The sequence below is a fragment of the Ciconia boyciana genome, chromosome 4 (assembly GCF_034638445.1).
Source record: "Ciconia boyciana chromosome 4, ASM3463844v1, whole genome shotgun sequence".
NCBI classification, from domain to species: Eukaryota; Metazoa; Chordata; class Aves; order Ciconiiformes; family Ciconiidae; genus Ciconia; species Ciconia boyciana.
In genome coordinates, this window is record NC_132937.1 from 95,800,228 (window position 1) to 95,823,848 (window position 23,621).

General features: G+C 38.3%; 1 protein-coding gene across 1 annotated transcript; it reads right to left on the reverse strand.

Annotated features, from left to right (window-relative positions):
- Positions 1 to 674: 674 nt before the first annotated feature.
- TMEM167A (transmembrane protein 167A) lies at positions 675 to 23,568 on the reverse strand. Its single transcript, XM_072860699.1, has 4 exons — positions 23,452 to 23,568; positions 10,584 to 10,693; positions 5,293 to 5,327; positions 675 to 1,900 (listed from the first exon to the last, which is right to left on the reverse strand). Exons 1-4 carry the CDS (start codon positions 23,452 to 23,454, stop codon positions 1,830 to 1,832), a joined length of 219 nt encoding a protein of 72 aa, XP_072716800.1. The 5' UTR covers positions 23,455 to 23,568; the 3' UTR covers positions 675 to 1,829.
- Between the last annotated feature and the right edge of the window lie 53 nt (positions 23,569 to 23,621).

Here is a 23,621-nt window from a genome sequence, read left to right on the forward strand (position 1 = left end):
TTGGGTTGTTTCACTGGTACTCCTAGTCACAGCTAAACATAAAAGATTATTACAATTAATCTGATAACTAGGACAGCTTTAGATTAATTGGAAATGTGTGAATATCATACAAACACCACTATTTATAATAAAGTCCTATAAATATCAAAAACTAGAATATAATTGCTTAATATAAAAAGTTATGAGATGATTCTTTTCATATTTTGAACACTTATACACCTGACAGTCAACAAACAAGACTCCTTAGGAATTTCCCTCTCTCTCAGTGTAGGAATAGCACCTTTGAAATCCAGAAATTAGTTGCTTTGATGCTATGTTTGGAGCAGTATCCACATTTAAAGTTACAGAAATAGATTTTGCCTCTCCATAGATCTCCTGCATAGTTTAAGGCTTGTATGTGTGCACAGTATGATCATCATCATACAGCTCTGTACTCCTCTGAACCTGCCTGGTTTACAGCCAGGGCTATTTATTTGGCCTAAATTGGAGAAATCTATTTTTCCTGGCTCCAGATTAGAAAAGAGTTTTGGACGAGTACTTCTGATGGTGATTTAGATATGCAGGTGTATGTGAGATAATATAAAGGTAGTTAACTAATAATCACTTTATTTCTAAATGCAGGGTAATTTGGATCTATGAAACAAGTTTTTCAAACAAGAATGACAACAGTTACATACCTTTCAGTGTGTTTTATTGTCAGCTTAGCTTATTCTGATCACACACCTTTTCAGACCAACAAAAAATACTGCTGACAGACAACTCTCTCAAATGCAGTCAATATGAAGTCTATAGTTGTCTGCTGTAAACACACCTGTCAGGCACTATTAAAATAAATCACTAGATTACTGAAAGTTTGCAAAATTATAGAATAAATGCTAATGGCAAGTATTAACAAAGGTAATCTAATCTTTATCAATCGTGAGTGTAATCTAGTTTAGTTGTTTTCTTTAACCTTTAGAATATTGGGACATGCAACTTCCTTATCTGCAGACTCCCAAGAAGCTAACTGTTCACTTAGCTGATTTAGCAACCTTGTATTACATGCAACAACAGCAGAGACTTTAGAATCTTTTTGTCACAATATTGAAAAAAGTTGGGGAATGATTTACCTGAGAATTAGATCTCTAAAAATGAATACATACGATGTTTTACACAGAGCAGTCCAGGTTCTCAAATGCCACATCTGTGCCTTCTCAGCAGCTAGTCAGACATCACTACAATTATGGTCCCTGCCTTTATTCATACCTTATCTTAACTATAAAAATATTGATAGATAATTTGAGCAATTACAAGTTTAGAAAAAATCTGAATGTAACTTAGGCCAGAGGTCATATTTTTAGTATGCGAGTATAACCATCACAAAATGACAGGAATTCTTCAGACAGTAAGAATGGAAAATACTTTTGTAAACATACCCTAGAGTCACAATGTTCTTTATTCTTGTAAGAGTGGTCTTACTGCCATTGCTAGATTTATCATTTTTAAGTTTCATTAAATAGGTCTATCAAACAAAAAATTAAAAGCCTTTTCAACCGCATGGTGTAAAAAAAGCTCCCCTAAAACTCAGATATACACAGACACTCTTTCAAGAGTTACATCAGGAGTGTCAGTACTGACTTGACATTAATAAGTACCTGTCATCTGGAGTTAGTTACATTATGATCACTAATACTGTACATGATGGTCCGTTTGCAGGGGGGGGTGTCCACTAAGAGACAGGCTATCCAATGTGCAAGAGGAGACTTGATGACACTTTCCCATCTTTTCCTGCCAGAAGTTCTTCCGTGCTCTGCTTTTGGTAGTAGCGTGTAGGGGACACTCTCCAGTTGCTACTGTACAAACAGAATGCTGAAGGCCATCACGACACAGCACACAGCCACGTACGGGCTCTTCCGTTCACCTGGGGGGAGAGAAAAATACCCAAACCAAATAAAAATTCAGGCATGACTAAACAGATCTAGGCTGCTTCTAGCCTAACACGGTAATTATTCCATTGCACATGCAAATTAATATTCAACATTTCTAGCTGGAGAAATGCTACTACAACGACAGTTGTGTATTGAGGAAGAACATGCATGGGAGTGGAAAACAAAGATGTAGGATAGGATGTATTGCTACATAAAGACAGTGTTGAAGCTATTTGCTTTAAGCAAAGGTCAATGCAAGGTCTTCTATCTTACTATAAACCATCTTTTCTGAGATGCAGTTTCCAAGGAAAACATTAAAAAAAAATAAAAATGTATTACTGCTATCTCTTAGTGCCAAAGAGAGTCAGGACACAGGCATTAGAAAGCTGATCAAGACACCAAATGTTTTACTGGCTCTGTTCCCAGCTCTGGCTAAGGGCTATTGCTGCACAAAAGCTGTTTCGTGTTGGCTGAGAAGAGGTGTACCTCTATGCTGTCTGGCCATGACAGCTGCTATATGCAGTGTGCATCTTCTATGCATTGTATCGTGTAGGGGCCAACTAACTGGCTGGGAAGCTCACAGCAGCCCAGATGTGGCCAGATGCCTGTCTTTTTTCTTTGCTAGAGAGACATAACATTGTTAGCATGTGGAGAGGGTCTGGTCCACAGATTTTCAGGTTAGTGATAAAAATGGTTAACAGATTACGGAAGTTGCACAGATGTCTCTATTTCTGACTCTTTCAAATCAGTGTTACAGTTTTCCAGGGCAGACCATGGATGAAAGTTAAGTTTACTCCATTAACAGACTTATATTTGGTGGCAAAGGCAATTGAGAAAGATCCATTCCCACCTATTTGGTCCAGAGCAAAATGTTACAGAGGTCTCTTGTCCACCAAATAAACTATGAAAAAAAAAGAATCTTAGGTAGGGAGCTGTAACACAATCAGGGGAATTTTACTAATGTTAATTAGACTGCTACCTATTTACATGGGTGTTTCCTCCATTTAATTAGCCAGGCATTTTTACTCTTCTACTTAAGCATTACTCTTCATGAATCCACTGACTTCTCTCTGTAGAGCAGAGAGTCCCCTACACTGGATGGTACTTCCAGGCTACAAAACTGTCAGAAAGTGTTAACACAGCAATAACTCTTTAAAGAGAAGATTCCTGTTTTCACGCATTCAGAAGCATAAAGACAGAGCTGGAGCTGTTTGCTTTAAACAAACAAAGTTCAATTTCCTTTTGCTGTGCGAGGTCTTTTGTCTTACTATAAACCATCTTTTCTGAGACGAAGTTTTCGCAGAAGCATGAAAGAAAAAAACCCGCACTGCCAAGGCTTCCAAGTTTAGCATTAAGGTGTAATCCTCAGAAAAAAAAGTCTCTTTTACCAGCAGGACCTTCAAATATAGGAGGAACAAACTTCCCATAGCAAAAGAAAAATAAAATACTTGTAGTGATACCTCCCATAAGCAGGAATGCCTGCCACAGTGACATTACAAGATGTTGTCATGATCTGGCATATATTTAATTAAACTTCAGATAACAGAATGAATTAATGTCTGCAGTTTCACATCTGTTTAAAATAAATTTTTGAGGAAGTCTACCTCCTACAGTTTAGAGTAATACAATTTTCATATGGGTTATACTTTCCTGCTCTTAATTTTCTTAAAAGAGAAATCACCATGTGGTGGGATTAAACATCACTTTGCACAACTTTGTAAATATGTAACCACTTGCTGGTTATTAAAATCTTATGCACATGTGAAAAGGTTGTTTAAACATACTGGGCAAGTTTAATGTAAAGGAAGCCAGTAGGCATTTTAATTTTTAAAAGCCTACACTTTCTACATGCCTTTATGATTAACACAAATAAAATGATAGGAATCATCTTCCAAGTCCATTTCCCATACTGAGGATATGGTAATGTTATGTAAGGAAACGTACAGGAGGAATGTTAAGATGCTACTTCCTCATCTGTCAGTCTAAAAGAAAGTCAAATTGGACCACTCTAGAGATAAGTTGAAAATAAATTAGTGTTTTACACGAAAAAGAGAAAAGGAAGCAGTTCATATGGGGCAAAAGAGTGCACGCATTACCTTGGACACAGCAAACGCAAACATGTTAATGTTAGTACATGATGAGAAAGCAAGACTATATTCCAGATGAACTGCAGTTCTTAACTTTTTCAAGTTGACAGGGACCTCATAAAACCTCTTGTGTACTCTTTTAAACAGTTTTTTAAACTGTTTGCTGTGCATAGCTAATAGAAAAAATATGCTTGCACTTAATTAACTAAAAAGAAGATGGTAAGGTAAGGTAAGGTAAGGTGTTCTCTTCAACCTTGAACAAACCTTAATACAGTTGAATTTTTACATTTGTTTTTGCTGGTATAGCTCAAAATTCATTTCTGAGAGCTGCCACCTCGCCAGTATCTTTCAATTACAATACTAGAAGTGGTTCTGCTGTGTCTAGTATCTAAATAGGACAATATCTGCAATCATTTTAACAACAGGTCTTCACATGCTTTTTGCCTCAATTCTTTTTGACGTACTGAAGAATATATGTCAAGTCGCTTTCAAAGCCGGAGAATGCAGAAAAGGGAACCATATATTTTTCCTTTAGGTTCAATGACAAGTAGGAACATCTAGATTTACATGTTCAATGTTTCTGCTCTGCATTAACAATGCAATTTGAAGAACACTGTTTTGATGATGGATTTGTAATTTTTTTTTAAATCTTGGATATACCTTAATGCTAAGACTGAACTTCTGTGGCATATTCCCATTTCCTTCTCAAAATAAATTCAGAATAAGGATTAAAATAAATATAAATATCAATGTTATGGGAAAATGTCTAAAATCAGATAGAGTTAATCAGCCGCCATATAGATGCCACTTGACAAAACAGCTTTGCGTAATTCAAAAGCGCACAGAAGCTAACTAAAGAAAGGGGAGAAAAAAGACATTTCTGATTAAAAAGAACCTTACTGCATTATGAATTCCATGTTGTTTTATCACTATAAGGTAAATATCTGGCTTTTGTCAGTAGTCCATTAGAATTTCAAATAGCAGTTTATAAGGAATCATTGATTTCTTTGTATGTTAATAAGAAGAATGCCCTTGGTTATTTAAGGTAGTAAAAAGTGCAAAAGGTTTTTCCAAATATAACACCACATCTATGAATTGACATCAGAAGATGCAGGCTTCCATGATGCTATGTAAGTTAGTTCCCCCCCCCGCCCCCTTATTTCATGGAGGTAGAACCTGCATTTTTTAAGATGATGTATGAGTATGGGTTTCATTGCTACATGGAAACATTATCCTAATAAATAATGCATACTCTAGAAAAAGCGCTGGTCTTAAAGATCTCAAAGAAAAAAAATTACCAATCCTGGCGCATTTCCAGAATATTCCCAATAGTCTGTAAAGATAAAATAAATTCATTAGGCTCTTGGTTTAATAAAATAATTTAAGTCAACTGATTTTCTTTCTTCTATGCTAAAACAATCCAAATAAACCGTAGTTTGTCAACTCGACACTATTCTTGACATCAGAAAGCACAAGATATCTGCATGGAAGGGTACAGGCTATGAACTAAACAAGTGGCAAAGTTCTTTGTAAGTCTAGCAAGGTTTTTTGCATGCAAGAAAAATAAAGATGCATTTACCTAGTCTGTGTTCAAAACCTCAAGATTTCATCAGAATTCTACATTCTACATTAAAGTACCCCAGACAGAAAATTATGTAAAGAAAAAAACAGAACTAGAAAAACACTGGAGTAGGAAATAACCAACAGGCCTCCATGTATATGGGAAACTCTTAATGCTACAATTTTGAAGCAAGTTTTCCTGCAGGTATGAGAGATGATAAACCTGAGTACTTTAAATTTAATGCTTTGTAGTCTCTCTTTTGTATTCCCCTTAGCGACAAAATGCCTCTCACTAGATAAAAATGCCTCTCATAGCAGAACACACTCATAGGTATAATCTGATATAGAATACTTGCACTGAAATAAATAATGAAACAATTCTTCAGGTTTGTTTTAACTCTTTTACCAAGGTTTACCTTGCTCGTGTCTCTCTAATGCTGCTTGCCCAGGATGTTAATTCTCACAAGTAAAAGAACAAAAGGAGAAAAGCAGGCTTCAACTATTCAGAGCACATCCAAAGGTATGTACAAGCATGTACACCACAAATTCATAATTTCTCTGTGTAACTTAAATAATCTCATACTGACTGCTCAAGAGGAACAAGAGCAGGGACTGCTTTAGAATCTAAGGAGGAAGAGGGGAAGAAATACTGAAGCATCCTGAACTAGAAGCCAGCTTTCAGCCTTTCAAAATGTTGGTCAAAACTGTTGAAAGCTTGTCTACAGGAAGGTTTCCATCATAGTATGACTGGTTGCAATGCAATAAAAACATCTGGATTCAACTATATTGTCTATTTATAGATTTATGGACTAAAAAAACCTTAATTATTTTTCCTCCTTCTCCTGATATGTTTATCAGCAGTAACTTCAGTCTACATTATTTGTGGGGTTGTATCTACTACCTGCTGTGATGGCAATTTTCCAATTGCTTTCCCACAGTGCTCTGAACCCATACCCACAATGGTTTGATTATCTGTCTTCCCCCTTCCCTGGGCTCTAGCAATTGCCTATTTTCTTCCTGCGCCACTTGCTCCTGCATACTTCAGCAGTCGACATATCCTGCACTTTTTAAAAAATAATTTCTGCGCTACTTCATATTTTATGGCCTCTTTTATGGTCTTATTTTACTTCAGCATCAATCCCTCTTTCCTTTCAGCAGCCTCTCCTTTACTTCTGAAACAAAGGTCTAGTGTCGGGCAGGTGAGAACCAAGTGTTCCAAGCAGCAGCAACTGACTGAGGTTTTCAAATTCTAAGTGAAATGGTTTTTGACTGATGTACCTCTTGCTGACCAATTTATTGCGAACAGCGTTCCAGCATTTTCATTTTTAGAAAACAGGTTTTTTCATTTGTGCTTTAGATCATTTCAGCTCAAGCCAAAAGTATTTCTGTATAGTCAAAGCTCATTTTTTCTGCTTCTATATAGCTCCACAAGGGGAAGTAATAATCCCTGCATACAGACCATCATACTTTTCCAGGCTAAGGGGTCACACAGTAAAATAACCTGAAGACATCTATGCACTTTTTGAAGGTGCATGCAGGTAAAAAGGCAGTCATGTCTAAATCTTATTGAGCAAAATAGACAGTCTCATACTACTGTGTGCATGGTGCTTAAGACTCTCAGAACTGTTCTTACTCTCTGTAAAATTAAGATTTACAGATTGCATGCTGCAAAACCAACACAAAAGCTTCCACAGCCCAGCATCTCATGTTGCCATCTCTCAAAAACTTGCCCAGGAACTCAAAGAAATAAAACACTACTGTCCTTTTCACATGCATATTTGAAGAATCTTACCTGGGAGAAAGAGCAGTAACTCCTTCAGGCAGTCTATAAATCTGTTGAATTTGCCTCACCATCTCAGCAAGGGTATTTCTTTGCTTTCTCAGGGTTTTTTTCAACCGTGTGTAACAATGTAAAGTTATAATTGAAGTATTGTACATTGTTCCTAGCCATAGAAAACCCCCTTCTTGGCAAAAATATGAATTTTCCTTGCTGATGTGGGAGGTACAAAACAGTTAGAATGCGGGTTTCATCAGCTACCCTTACAGCAGTTAACAATTTATGAACTTAAAGTCACCACTGACATGAGGACTGACAAGCCTTCCAACAGATGACAGCAGTACCTTTTTAAGAGGCTTGTTCTGCTATTGGAACAGCTCTGTACATCTGTTTGTCCACATAGTTTGCTGCTGAGCAAAAGTAAATTGAAATCTGGACCTTCTAAACAGTTATAATCACAGCCTCTGGACGAACCGGGGAGCTCACATTGGAAGAAAAGCCTGTGCAGGCCTTCTGCTCTCCTGAATTTTTCCATTACTGTTCATCTCAGGTCCACAACATGCACTTCCTCAAGTCAAAACCTGTTTGACTATTACAGAAATGATGCTGCCTTGAATGAATCTGCTCCAAAATAATTCCTCCTGAAGCAACTACTCAAAGTAATTGCACTGTTCCTTATTCCCCCCTTCATGTTCATCTTCATCCTTGTTTTGATGCCGGTGAAACGTGTCAGTCTGGCTCGCATACCTGCTGTTTTCTGGCAGCCACAAGTCAAATGTGCACGGGCTACTGCATATTTCTGGCTTTCAGTGTTAATGTTAAAAGCACTGATGGTGAAAGTGGTGTTGGTGATCTGGAGAACAAAAAACGTGAAGAAATGGAACCCCGTAAAATGAGAAAGGGTTAGTGGGGCTTTAGACTTTGGCTGCTAGACTGGGAATGCTGCAAAATGCAGTTGCCATGTGTTTACCAGGATAACCCCACTGCCACTGCAGGAGGGAGTGTGAGAGATACCCCACTGCAATGCTTATGGCAAGTCAAAGGAAACCTCTGCTGCATATAAGCTAACACAACTTTCTGGTTAGCAGGGAGGAGAGAATTCTGTTGTGGTATGCATTCTCTTCTAGTTAGCATGAAACAGTAAATCTCCACTTGCTTTCCCAACCTTAAACGCTATTGCTAAGGACAAAGCACATGGAAGCACTCAAGACGCGTCAGGGAAAAAGAAGGTTTAAAATTCTGTTTGGTTTGGTAGGAAAAGACACATTTTGGCAGAAGTCAACGGGATGACATACAGTGTTATGAGGATGGGTGACATCACTTTGCAACAGTCTCTCAACCAAGAGAAACATGTTTCTTTACTTACTATCAACAGATTTAAATCTTCACCAAAGTTACCACTCAGTCAGAAATATAGTGAATAACTATCAACATTTCTCCTGTCACTTTAATATTTTATTGCTACTTTTTTATGCTATTAATTTGGAGCAGGAACAATGAGGTAAGATCATCTCTGTGGTAAAATGAAATATCACTAGAATTTATTTTATCCAGTATGTCTAGACATTTCCATTTGAGCATGGAATATGTTAGTGAAGAGGGACAGGGGTTTAACAGCATATGAGCTCCATGTAAACATCTACCATTCAGGAAACAAATTTCATTGCTTCCAGGCCAACATTTTATTCTCCAGTACAAAGTAGTCTACATACGTATATATAAAACAAAAATAAAATAGTATGTCCAACATCTATATAAATACAAACCTACAGATCAAACGCCCAACTCCTCCACTGTGTCAGCACCCTTTGAAAACATTTTATGAAGAGAGTTCTATTGTACTCCAGACAGATTTGCCTCAAGAATAAACAGAGTAGCTCCAGATTAAAGGAAATACTCCTTGCCAAGAACAGCACTAAAATTTTAATCAGTAAAATAAATATTCTTACTTCTTACTGTGTATATCTCATTGACTATTGTGTTATCTTCCACTAGCAGACACCCAAATTCCCCTTGCCCTTGCCCCTCCGCCCCCCCCCCCCAGTCCTTCATGAAGTCATCCTTTCTTTCCATCTTTACTTTTATCAAAAGAAATCTCTCAGTAGCAACCTCACAGCCTCATATGAAAGGTCACAAGCATTTTCATGTTAGAACTCCAAATCAAAAAAAAGCTAGCATAATCTGGGTATCTTACACTGCTAAAAGAAAACTTGTGTGATAAAATAGCAATTCCAGAGGTTAATTACAACAAAGGTTTTCAGAAGACAAACACTCAAGGTTCTTGGTGACAAGGGTCTACTTAAAACTTGACACTTTTTCTGAAAATTAAATGCAGAAGTGACAGAAGATACTTAGGGAAAAAAAACATTTTCTTTAAGAGCAAATGATGTAATAGAAAAAGTGGACAAGTCAAACACCAGCGCCCAAAAAAAACCCTGTCTTGTTTTTTCCAGCTAGAACATTATCAGCTAGAATTACCTCCTACTTCTATAAATATTACCTCCTTTGTATTAACCTCAGGTGACTATTACTGAAGTACTACAGATGGCCTCAGTGGTTTCTAGGTCAAAATTGCCCAATCATTACTTTAAAATCATGGAATCATAGAATGGTTTGGGTTGGAAGGGACCTTAAACATCATCTAGTTCCAAGTCCCTTGCCATGGGCAGGGACACCTTCCACTAGACCAGGTTGCTCAAAGCCCCATCCAGCCTGGCCTTGAACACGTTATGACTTAAAGAGACCATACATAAGGATAGTGTTGCTTACTTTAAAAAATAATTTGAGTTACAGATTATTGCTAAAGCTGTGTTTCAAACTTGTACCTCCAAAACACCTATCTTGAAAACAAACAAAAAGAGAGCTTCTGCTGTTTTCTTACCCACCCTAAGAATCAAAAATAAATCATTACAGCAATAGCTGCGTGTAGGAAAATGTTTTATTTCTGTCACTCATTTCTGTATCTTGAATAAGCATCGAACGAGAAAGTTGCAAATCTAGAAAATAACTAATAAAGCAGTATTAGCTGGCTTTGTTAGTTAATAAACTCTTACTAAAAAATTGCAACTAAGTGCTTGCAAATACCTTACTGCCTTCTATTGTAAGGCATAAAATTAAGATTTTTATCTTTAAAGAGAGAAATTTTTGAAAATAGGATTTGTATTATCACATGTCATTAGAAGATACTAAGAGTAAAACGTTGCAGTTAAAAGCAAACAGCTTGTGTATTTTTAAAATGACCAGACTACATACCCAGTTTTATTTTTGTCCAGTAAGCTGGGAGCCAAGGATCTTATATAAGCACAGGTACATATGAGCAGCAAGATCACAGTCAGCAGACTCTGAAAGTTGAAGATGGCAGACTACGGAAGAAAAATCAGAAAAGAAAAATTACATCTTTGCAGTACAAAACTTCCCTCACTGCATAAGCTGGAGAAAGTAAGTGATGCCCTAGACAATACCCATTAAAAACAAAAATGAAACCTACAGTGACAGTGAGCCAGAAACTCTTTTAATAGCCCATTGCACACAATGGTGGAAGAATTGAGGTTTTTCCTTCTCAGTCCATCCCAAGAAGGGTAAAGAAACAGCACGCAAAATGATAACCTTACAGCTTTGCTCCCAGGCACCTGTTCCAAAGCCAGTTTGTGAAAACCCATTAGCAGCAGGCTAAGAGTTACAGAAAACAGATGTTCCCTCTTGGCCAAGAATAAGCGTAACTGCGGTTTGCATCAACAGAATATGGTGGTGGTGGTGGTGAAGGTGGAGGTGAATAGTATTTGACAACTAAACCAGTGGCAGCCAAGACAGAGAATAACAAGAAATATGCAGGAGGATTGTTAATATACTGCTTTATGAAGACTACACCCAAAATACAACAGATTTGTAGAAATATATACAATTAAACCCACCTGAACTACAAAAAGATAACCAATTAATTTTATTTTCAAATCATCTTTTCATTTTAAATTTAAAAACAACTTTACTATAAATAAATTTTTAGAAGTGCAAATTATATGGAAAATGCTGGACAAATGAAGCAATTGCCTTAGGATGGAGAAGTAAAAATCTATAGTTTGATAGTCAAACTAATCTGCCTACTGGCAATAAGAAGAAACAATTCTTGAGAAACGGTTACAATATCTGGCTATTTGCTGAAGTTTAAAATATCAGTAGAATGCAGTAAGTGCATCTCACAAGCATTTTTTTAACTAAAGTCTGAGTGTCGTGTGGCCAACATGTTCTTTAATCACAAACTTATAAGTAACTATCATTGCTTATGTGAAGCAATCTTTTCCAGAAGTATAAACATTATGGGGGGAGAGGAGGTACTCATGTAAGGACTGCTGTAACTCCATAACCAAGTACAAAATCCAGAAGAAAGTTGGCTGATGCTGTTTTCCAGCAAGTGCCACATCACCATTCCAATAAATAAAGCACTAGCAACATCTTTTTTTCCCAATAGTTTCACTGGAATTTTTAGTAGAAATATTTGCCTACTAGTCCTTGTGATTCGTAGCTTCTAATAATTAGTCCCAAATCTGAGACTTAGATTCTTCTTACAACGTGAAAATAATGCAGCTGCATGAAGCATGGAGCTGCAGTTTTATTGTTTCAGGCTTTTTTTAACTTAGCATGCCTCAACTGACATTTTGGTCAACTTAACAGCACCAGGTAGTATACTAGGCAATTGCTTACTTCAAACAGCCGTATTTTCTCTTTGCTCAGCTACCCTCATTTGCAAATCCTATTTAGTCTGAAGTCCAAAAAAATGACAAAGCAAATACAATAAATTCACTCTTCGTTCTGGAGTTCTGACAAATTTGTGTCTAAATATCTCATATTTTTTCATACTGCTCAACCCAGAAGGCTGAGTAGTAATATTTAATTAAGTGTAAATACTTAGCACTTATGAAGGGATATTACATTGCAGTTTCCTTCTTCAAGCAGAACTCAGTGGGATTTAAGAGCACATGAGAGCTCCCATTTCCATAGCCTGAGGCACATCTCTGTTGATCTATGTGCACTTTCTTCCTATGTCATAAAATTCTAATGTTTTGAAGCTCCGATAATCAAATTTCTCTAAATAGTTAAGGACAACTACAAAAGAAAATCACACTATTTCAGTTCAGTATTGCACTAACAGCAAATTAAGAGACAAAACCAAGAAACTCTAGTAGCAGCAAAGCCATTGGAACATCCACGACCATTCTGATACTGAGAGCTAAAACCTTTTAACAACAAAAAAAAATCAAACAACCTTAGCTTATGTAGAATTCTCCATGAATCATATGAAGCAACAGAGGAACATGCATACAACTGCCAGCCTGAATACATGCATTAGACGGGGCTAGATACACAAACTAATTTAAATGTCCAAGCTAACGGGGTCCAACAGGTCACCCATGGGTGGGGAGCTACCCATTAAGAAGGAACAGCAGAGAGGCTCAAGGAGCAACTGAACAACTCTGCCTCCGCAGCCTGTAAAAGAGATTCCAGCTTCCTGAGGGCATGCCCTCAAAGGCAGCATTAGCTGTTGGAGTGGGTGCGCTACTCTCCCCTTTACTTCTGTCCAAAGCAGGAGCCCTCTCGCATCAGCCATCCTTCTGCAGAAGCAAAATTCCCATTCCTCATGCCCTTTCTACGACAATAGCCTGAGAGACAAAAAAGGGACAGGGTGAAAATGTGATTATTACAACGCACAGAGAAGGTAGGCAGTGGAGGAAGGTAAATGCAGGCAACTACGCACAGCAGCTGACATGTAGGAAGGTTTCTGTGATGAGTGAGAACATGGAGAGGGGACATTACATGAGCAGAGTGGTGATCCAACACCCAAAGCCAGGCCTCGGGTTCTCAAGATGAGACTACCTGCTTTTCTCCTGAGCTACGGCATTTGCTAAATCATGTTTAGTTTAGTATTTTAGCTTAGCTGAGTCATCATTTCTGTTCTACCATGTCATAAATAACGGACAGATTATTCACCAAGGACAAAACACTGCCCATCATTATCAGCAGACTCCTGCCTTTGTACTAGGCACAAGCTTTTGCCAACTTCAGAAAACAGGAAACTCTCAATTCCCCCGCAGAGACAACTCTTACGACCTACGGGAGGCAGTGTCGCCCGGCTCCTGCGGGTCTAGGAACGCGATGGGGCCGGATCCAGGGGTGGCTGCCTCTCAGCAAAGCCAGATACTCCCTATCAACTGATTAATTTGATCAGTCCTCCGGGAGAGACAGCTGCTCTCGACATCTCACAGCGCGGTGCCTGCCAGAGCTCCGTTCCCATGAATTCCTGCAAGCTTCCTCCTGCAGCTGCTTTCCAAGGAGGCTGGTGGTATCGGGTACTTCAACATAAGAAAATGGCAGAAGGGCACACTTGCTTCCTCTTAAGCAGGGACTGTAAATGTATACTCATGAAATGTGTTATTAGTCAATCAATAGGGGCAGTATATAATTGTTCTTTGTTGGGCTCTTCATGTGTTTCTCCAGATACGCAGCACAGGGTGCCGCTGTAATTACAGACGCCATTCCACTGAAATGTGCTCTGAATTACACATTTAGCTATATAGTCACTTTAAAAGGACAGGCATGCATATTTTAAAATTTGTTTACAGTTTTAAATTGGAAATGAAAATGTATTTCTGAAGTAGGTGGCTTCACTTTTCACATCTGAAATAATTCTTATGGCCCAGCTGAATTTACAGAAAAGGGCGATTTACATCCAGCTGCTTGAACTGATGTAATTAAAAGCTGCTATCAGAGTCATACATTACTCAGAATCCTTTAAAAAAATACTGCATTCACATACGAAGCTATTTGGAAAATGCCGTAATGTAGCTGAATTGCAGTTCATTTGGTTAAACTGGGTTCCTCTGATCCAAAAGTAGTTAATCAGAATTTTTCAAATGTGTTGACTGGCTTACTGTAGATCCTGTGAGCCTCATTCCCATTAAAGAAATTTCATCACATGGAGAAATTGATGCTATCTTTTAGACTGTGTCCACATGCTGGTGAAAAGACAACTAAATTCCCAAGACTCAGATTGCAAATGCAGAAAAAATCAGCACTGGTATTTTATTCGTGTTTTAGACAGTGCAAGCTGTGGCTTTAATTATATATGCTGAAATTTTCTACATCTGCATTTGGCACATTTCTGACATGGTGGAAACATCTTAGTAGTTACATGCTGTGTTACTTAAGTAATTACACCCCCCCCCCCGTGCCGTCTCCCGGCAGTTGTGCAGCACTATCACATCACCTGCAACACTAGTGAGGTATTGTACCCAGCAGAACTTGCAGGAGCAAGTATTTTCATAAGTCTTTGGAAATTTAACACCATGGAGTTTAGCTTTGACAGCTACATGCCCAAAGGCTCTTTAAAATCCTTCCCAAAATTAGACCTTAAAAAAATGTCTCAATATTATTTCCCTGATCATATTGTATCTTAGTAAAAATCATTCCATATAATACACCATAAAAATAAAGAATTAATACTCTTGAAAGTTTTCTTGTGTTCAGATTAGCAGTGGTGGCATCTATTAGAAATACTCATGCGAATATATGGTAGTTAGAAGACAAATGTTACAGCTAGGGACATTTGAATGTATTCCCATCCGAGTCCACACCCTAACAGCGCAGCTGTCAGCACAGAGGATACTGGGGCAAAACAGGGAGTTATAAGGCAAGAAATGGTCTCCAGTTGCCTCTGGAAGACGCCATCGAGTGAGTGTGCTACAATACAGGAGCAGGAGATGGTGCGACAGCTCCTTTTTCTGGGGTGAGGAGAGAGGGAAGGAGAAACTTGCGGATGGAATAAAAAGAAATCTATGGAATACTATGTGGTAATAAAAGTTTAATATACTAAAGTATAAACTAAAGTTTAATATACTTTAGTAAGTGTTGATTTAGAGTGAAAAATTTCCTATGTGGCTGAGAAAGGGAATCCTGATGGGCCATAACATTTGCACAGCCCCTGTCAACCTGTTACAGACAATGTTGTCACTCCTGCAATTCAGTCAGCATTAAATTTACTACACTTGGGGATAAGAAAAAAGAAAAAAAGAGGCAGCTCAGAATTCTGGTTATCAACAGCTTTTGCACTTTATAAGAGTATTTAATTCAATGTGCTGAAAGGAAAGGCACACTCAGATGAATGCCTGAATTTTTAGTGATGACGGGTAAATGTGTATTCAGCCTCAGCAGACATAACCATAATAGATGCACTGACTCTAAACTTTTTTCTACAGTGAAAGTAACAGCCATAGCCAAGACTTTGTACTGTGTCTACCTCTGTACTTTGTATTTGCTCCATCACTCCTATATTCTCTGATTCAATACAGTTTTGTTCCATGTCTTTGCAGACAGCACCACAGAATTATGAACCACTTAATGATGCAACCGTTGGGTAGCACCATAATAAATTACATCGTAAGTTTTGATGCAACTATATGTGTCATGGAAGGACCCGAGGAATTTCTCCTTGCCTCATATACTTCCATTTAAAATAAACCACCTGATATCACGGTTCTAGGGAAAAAAAAACATGCAGAAGGAGAACATAAACCCCATACTGTTGTCCCCCTGGGCTGGTAGAAAGCCTAAAACAAAAGCTCTCCCAGTTTATCTCAACAGACTTAACACTGAAACCAAAGCTTAATCTTCCCTAGAGTTTCAGTATTTACAAAATGATTACTCTATCTCTGACTGCAGTGTGACCATGATTTCATCTGCGTGTGCTATAAAAAGAGAGGCCATCATAGTGCCAGCAAGTTGTTAAACTTTGCCTCATGGTTACTATTATAATAATCAGTTTAAATTATTATTAAATTAAAAATTATAAATAAATCTTAAATTATTGGAATATTCCAAAGAAATAACAACTGCATTTGTGTAATATGCTGCAGAATATACAGTCTTTCTAGAAAAGTTTTATTTTGTTTTTTCCTCCTCAATATTATAAAATTGATGGATGATTATGTTCTCTGGAGCCAAAGACACAAATGCTGATATCCCATCGTTTAGCTGCCTTTCTCATATTAAAATATGAGCAAGAGCTTACACTGTAGTTAAACTGTTAAGCAAGAGCTGATAAAAATGTAAAAGCCTAAAATAGTAACATAGGCTGCCAATCCCATCATATAAAAGTGAAATCAATCTATGAAATTTTAATGAAGAGGCCCTTAAAAAGCTGAAAGAGAAAATGCTTATTATCTAAGGTTTCCATTAGGTACTGCAATTCTTATTTCCCCAGTCTAAATCTAATTTTTAGGAGTATCATATTGGAAAAAATAATAGGAAATAAAACATGTAGGACTACTCCCAGCCTGAAGGTCAAAGCAATTGCTAAAAATTAACTAAAACATGCACATAATTATATTATTTTCCAACCTATTCCAAAATAATTTGTTTTCCCACTGTTGCCAAATGTAATCTGATAAAAATGAATGGAAAATAAGCATTTGTAAAAGAGGCATGCTAATTAGAACTTTTAGAAAAATACAAAACTTGCAAATCAGTTAAGTCTGAAGTGATTATTGGCAAAACTACACTGAAGAACTAAGGAAGGTGTTTAGACAAAACTGGTTTGTGTCTAGTAAGTATCCAGATACCGTCCAGTTAAGCAGTTACTGGTTGCTCCAACATGAATAGGGTTTTTTACTTTAAGTTTACTGCACATTCACCCCAGTATTTAGTTTCCAAGGAATTTAAGTACAATATGTAATACTCATTCACATTTGTCTAAAATATTTAAAATTCTAAAATGTATATTTTTGCATTCATAAAATTTAGGCTAAGGCTCAATTAGAATAATAGGAAATCTTTCCCCATGACATTTCTTGAAGAAGTATGTTGTCTAATTTAAATGGCAAGTACAGCGCATAGGAACTAATACGCATGCTCTTCAGTCAACTGAAGACTAATAAATCTGTTTAAAACATAACCAAACTCTTTAAACAATTAGACAATGAATTAACAGATGGAAACAGTTGTCCTCTCCCACAAAAGCTCTCTTGACTTTAACACATTTAGTTTTTTTACTGCAATTCAAATCCACAGACCAACAAAGAAATGACACCTCAAGGTGACGATGTCGAAATTCCATGCTCATTTCAATTCCTTCTTCTTTGCCCCAATACCTAGACAATAGTTTCAAAATTGAACTTTTGGTGTAAGCAGCTAGCAGATGCAGCATTTCACCAAAAAATCTTACAATAAAAAACAAAGTGAAAGTTACAATATTAAGCTCTATCAGGGTTACTGTAATACATAGGTGTATGTCCATATATTTACTCAACAAATATAGACTTACGTTAGATGTGGCAGGAAAAGTTTAAGATCTCTTTTCCTCCACGTCTTCTCTGCAGATTATACAGTTTGCAATTTTACAGAGATATTTTCTCTGCTCTCTTCCCTCATTAGATAATAGGAATAACTTCTATAATCCTCTTTTTAGGATGCTGAAGCTAAGTATGTTCTCCAGAGTACCAGGGAACCTAATGGTAGTTTCTGGAACTATGAACAAAGTAGGTGATGTTCAGCCATTGCCATAGAGCACTCTAAAAGGACATAAATCTTGATTTGTAGCTCTTTTGCCTCTCCTGCCCTAAAAATCTGTACATTAGAGATTTCTAGAGTGCAGTTGAACAGAAGGAGAAAAATCATCCATGTAAGAAAAAGACATCTTTTCCCATAATGAGTAAGTTCTGGCTTCTCTTGCTGTTCATCGAAGTAGTATGACTAATTATAAACTTGTACCATTCTTGTGGTTTTGATAACTGAGCAGCATAGTTTCTGTCAAATTAGCTAACTCTCCCTTCTGAAGTTGCACACCACACTGCTTAGTTTACCTCAAATTTACTAGAGAATCTTAAGAAACAGTAAAAACTGTGCGTGAATGGAAGAGGTAAGAGTCATTCTAACATCCCAGCACATTTTGAATCAGATGGCATCCTTACTCTAATAAAAGCAGCATGCAAAAAGCATGAGTTTGTAACAGAAGGTGCTACAGGAATTTGAACATGGATGTGGAAGAAAGTCTAAGTTCTCAAAAAGGAAGATACTGTAATATTTTTGCTTTATTGTATTGAATACTTTGACATTTGCAATACAGCTAACATTCAATCTGCTGGTGTTTGATAAATTTAAGAAAATAATGTTACGGTCAAAGTTCTACTATCATACCAAACTCGCAAGCAAGAATCAAAAACTAAATAGATTGGCTCCATAGCACAGCAGGAAAAAACCCACATGCCTTCTATTTCTCTGAATGTCTCTTATCCCAATAGAAAGCCTGTACAATTTAAAGCTGAACTACATTCCTGCACATCCTTACAAAAAGCCTAAGAAGTTGCTGCATGCAGTAAAGGGATAGTACCTTCTTTCTGTTCTAAAGGCTGCACAAAAAGCTTATCTTTTAATTTACCTAAGAATTAGAAAGAAATTAATAACATTTTCTGTATACTATTTACATACTTTTTTTTGTTGTTCATTAACAGTAGAACCATCTCTTTAAAACATGAAAAATAAATGCTTCTCTATCAGGAAAAAACATACTTAGTCAAGAAATAATGAAAAGCTCTGCTAAGTCTCTGATGTCCCATGGCACTGGGAAGGCCTACAGCACCTCTGCAGGTCTCTTGTCTGGCAGATTTCAGGTGCGTGGTTTGGATTCTTAGCATCTGTAAGACAGGCAACGTTTTTAGCAAGATGCCAGCTGTTTCCACCTTTTTTCCCTGGTCACAAAGTTGAAAAAGAAAACTTTTGGCAAGTTTGAACACCAAGCTCTGTGCATCAGCAGAAAAACATATTCAACACTGTAGCTATTACAGTGGATATGCATGGTGTCTAATGCTGCAGCCAACAAAAAAAATTAATTGTGACACTGACTATTTTACAATAACTTCCTTTTTTGTTCAACTTAGAGTTTGGATCATGGGTGGAAAATCTACAATATATAATCAGCCCATTATTAATTTCAAATGGCCTGTGGAAAAATTCTCATGCTATTACTGAATAAAATTAAGATGTTTAATACTAGACAATGTCAAGGATGTTTAGTAAGAACTGCTTGGCACTCAGTAAAGAAAGGCCTTCTCACAACTGGTGTCATTCCTGGACTGTTTAGGTATGTGGTATGGTAGGCACGGTAAAATTTCTAAAAGGTATGGTATGTATAAAATTTGTATGACGTATGGTAAAATTTGTAAAAGTAGACTCATTGCATCCTACTCTTCCCAAGTCAGATCAAAAGATGCATCTTACAACGGCAGAAGAAATAGTTTCCTCCATTCTATAATCACAGAAGCAAAATATTGATGATATATTTTCACATCCTCTTGTAAACTGACACAGAAGTATCTATACTGAACATTTCAAGTAGTAACTCACAACATGCCTACTCCACAGTAGCATTACTATTTACAAGTGCAGTTACAGATGGTATGAGATTTATTAAGCACCAATACTAGTGTAGTAAAGTAAACAACATAATTCACTGTCCCTATCTAGCCACACTATGTCTCCTATTTTTCCCTTCCTCTCTCCTTTTCAATTATCTGACAAGCCTTCAAGTTATTCTGACGGGAGAAAAGGTACATGGAGAGCAGATCCTTCTTGCTTTCTCCTCAATTAGCAGTGTTTGTGCCTACTGCTAGCACGCCACAGCTGCCATGGGGGTCAACAAGTATAGAGTGCAGGGATGTGAGTCAGTTGTTGCACAACTGGTGGCAAAGCAGGTCCTGGCATCTTCTTGCATTGCAGCTTTGGCGTAAGAGTAAAATCCCAAGATTCCCAGAAAAATTAGCTGGATAGAAAAGACCTTATCAGATGAAAAATTTGTTACTGCAGCTGTAAACCCCTGAAATTCTAATTGCTTCTTATTAAAAAAAAATCAATGCCTGATGGCATTATAATACTTACATGCAAAAAGTCCATCATTATTCCAAAATAAATTCACAATACAAAGACACCTTAAGACTGTAAGATGAACTAGGAGATTTTTAATCCTATCTACCTTTAGGCCATGATAAAACCAAAGCTATTAGCAAATTTGAAACAGGATTGATTCCTCCTTGTAACTTTGAATAAGCCAAACACAAACCTTTGTACTTGAAGACTCCTGAAACCTCTTTGCAAAGCAGCGTCTCAGATACTGGTACGTTTATATCCGAGGGCTTGGTTTGGATCAATATTTACTAATGAATTTACAATTGTTTATATGAGCAATTCCCCTTCCTTCTATAAACACCATTCTAAGACAGCAACAAAGATTGTGACAGAAATGTTTGTCCTTATGTTAAGTTCCCAAATCAATTTTTTGGCAGTAAGGTGGGGCTTGAGGTCAGTCCTAACCAGAGGGTGAAGGGAAAGAAGCCATCTTTGTGAAGTTTTCTGCAATTCTTTATTTTCTTCATCACCAAATTGCAATTACAGACACAAAACATATCTACTAAGATGTTTTTTGTACTTGCACTCATGTTTGGCTGCAATTGCACATTTTTGCTACAAAGGAAAGTGAAGACCACCCTTCAGCAGGTGAGAGGCTCATCATTAATTTTAACGTTACTTTAGGCTGCTTCTGTCTTTACACCCACCACACCACATGCATGTGGCAAATTTTTCAACCCCACTAGGAAAAGTTGAGTTTTCAGATAGAAGATTTCAAAAGTTCACAGAATAAACTGACACAATGATTTGTGAAAGTCAGTAAACAATACATATTCTGCTTCTAAATAAATGAAGCAGCTGTGTCATTATACCGCATCCCTTTTGTTTACAGTAACTTTTTAATCCATTGAGCAGCTTCTACCCACTTTCAAAGTTGGTTTAAGTTAAAATAGTATTTTTTTTCCTACCCACTGGCAGTGAACAGGAAAAAAACAAACACAAGTTGTGCTTTCACATAAAGAAAAAGACAGGTAGAAGCCAGCTTATATATATTCTGTTTGGCAGCAGCTGGCCATTCACCCAGCACAAGTTTTGACTTGGTTAGTAAGGATGTGGTAAGGAAGCCCGGGAGACAATGGGATGGAAAGTTCCAAGGGATAAAGTCCTTTGGAAATTATGCTTCAAAAATTATGCTATTCACAGAGCTAGTGGCTTGCCACAGTCACAGCTCATTTTCTTTGGAGAGAGAGAACAAACTGAGGTGTAGCTCTACTCTCTTCCATTTGACAATACACAGACAGCAGCTGTTTCCTATCTCACAGTCAAGTGTGAGCTCAAAAAAACGTGTCATTAACTACAGCTCATGACTGCTAATCCCACAAGACAACAACCTTTTTTCTAAGGACGCATGACACCAGAAGTAGCATCATGGAGAACATGAAGTGCTGGATATGCCATGAGGGTTAGTTTTCCCTGAGGAAATTCAAACACCAGAAGACTGAGGAATCTTATTTTCACCTCTTTTGACATAAAATCATGAGAAAACTCTCATTAAAAGATCCCATCTTACTTCAGGTTCCTTGAAGCATACAGAGTAACCTCTACCAAAAAACATGGACAAGTGGAGAAAAGAATTCTCACAAGATCTCACATGCCTGCCATAATCTTTTTGCTAGACATAAACATTAGTGTTATATTTAAGTGTTAAACTGAGCAATGTAAATGTCTCACTGATCATGAAGGCTCTCTTGCCTTTCTTCTACAATCTCAAATCCTTTTAAGTACTACGAAGAATAGCAAGGCGATGTTGCACTTCTATAGTATCTACCTTTTCAAGGCACTGATTAGAGATGAGGTATTCACTTCTCTTTCGTCTCTTTGTTTTCTGTATGTGTGTTTTAGATCTTCTGAGATAATTTATGCCTCTTATCATGAAAACCCTTTGTTCACTGCTTGAAGCCACAGATTAGAACAGGTTCATCTAAAAGATCTGCCAAAGAATGCTCAGCTGAGCAACTTCCAGCAATTTCCTGCTGGTGACAAGATCTGGAGCCTAGGAACTTGTTTTGAACTGAACCCTAAGTTCAAGAGGTATTAATCTTTTAATAAACACATGGGAAGTACAAAAAGATTCAGTGGAAGTTGTACAGTATACGTCACTGGTGATGGATAACCTGTCAAGGTCAGGAGCTTTGGATGGGGTTTTAAGCAACCTGATATGGTGGAAGACATCCCTGCCCACGGCAGAGGGAGTAGACTAGGTGATCTTTAAAGGTCGCTTCCAACCCAAATCATTCTGTGATTCTAAGAAAAATTTTGAAAATGCTAATCTTAAAATAATTCTGTATTGAAGTAAAAGTTACATGCAAACCTTCATTTGTACAGGGAAACCTTTTCCTCTTAGCTATTCCTTTGCTTTTCCTTTTAATTTTAAAATTATGTATCTGCACTGCTTATATAAAGATCTCCACCTTAACTAAGAAAGATTGTTTCACAGCACAGCTTTAACCCTAACCCAAATACAAATCTTTCATTTATATTCTCTGTACACAGAATGCAAAAAAAGGCAGACACCATAGAAAACATAAATGGCAATGCTAATAAGCCTCTAGGTCAACTCTATATACACCATTCATACTTCTCATTAGCAAACGCACCTGGGCCTCTCATGCTATTCCTGAAAAAGGAGAACAGCAGTCAATGCCAAGATTCATCTTACTGCTCAAGAAGCAAGACCTCAAACAACACACCCATTAAATCAGAAGGTCAGAAATACTACCCTGACAACACAGTGCACCGCAGGTCAGAGCACGGACTGCTGTCCCTCGGAAAACCCGGGCTAGGCCGGTACAGACGGAAAACGTGCCAGGCTGGGGGCGGGAAGGGCACCGAGGCGGCGCAGACACGACCGGCTGGTGTTACTGCTAGGCCAACTGCTAAGCAAGGCCTGACGGTGGAACTGGGGCGACTCCGTTCCCGCGGGCTCGCTGCCCCACGGCGGGGCAAGGGCCTCGGCCTCTGAGGAGGTTCAAAGGCCTGGTGCGGGGGGGATGCGAGGGGCCTCTGGGGAGCCACCGGGCCCCGGCAAGCGTCGCTCGGCAGAGACGCGGATGGCCGGGTGGCGCGGAAGCCGGCAGTGCCGGCGGGACAGGGAGGGAGAGGGGGCCGGTCCCGGTCCCGCGGCGACCCCGGAGCGGAGCCGGCGCCCCCCGCCCGCCCGCCGCCCCGCGCTTACCATGGCGGACCCGCTCGCGGCCACATCACACTTCCGGCGGGCGGGGCGGAAGCGCGCCCCCGGGGCGCCCCCGGCAGGGGCATAGGCGGGGCCGCTGCCGGGATTGGCAGCTGCCGACGTGAGGGATCGCGATTGGCAGGAGCGGCCGGAGGAGGGCGGGACGGAAGGGC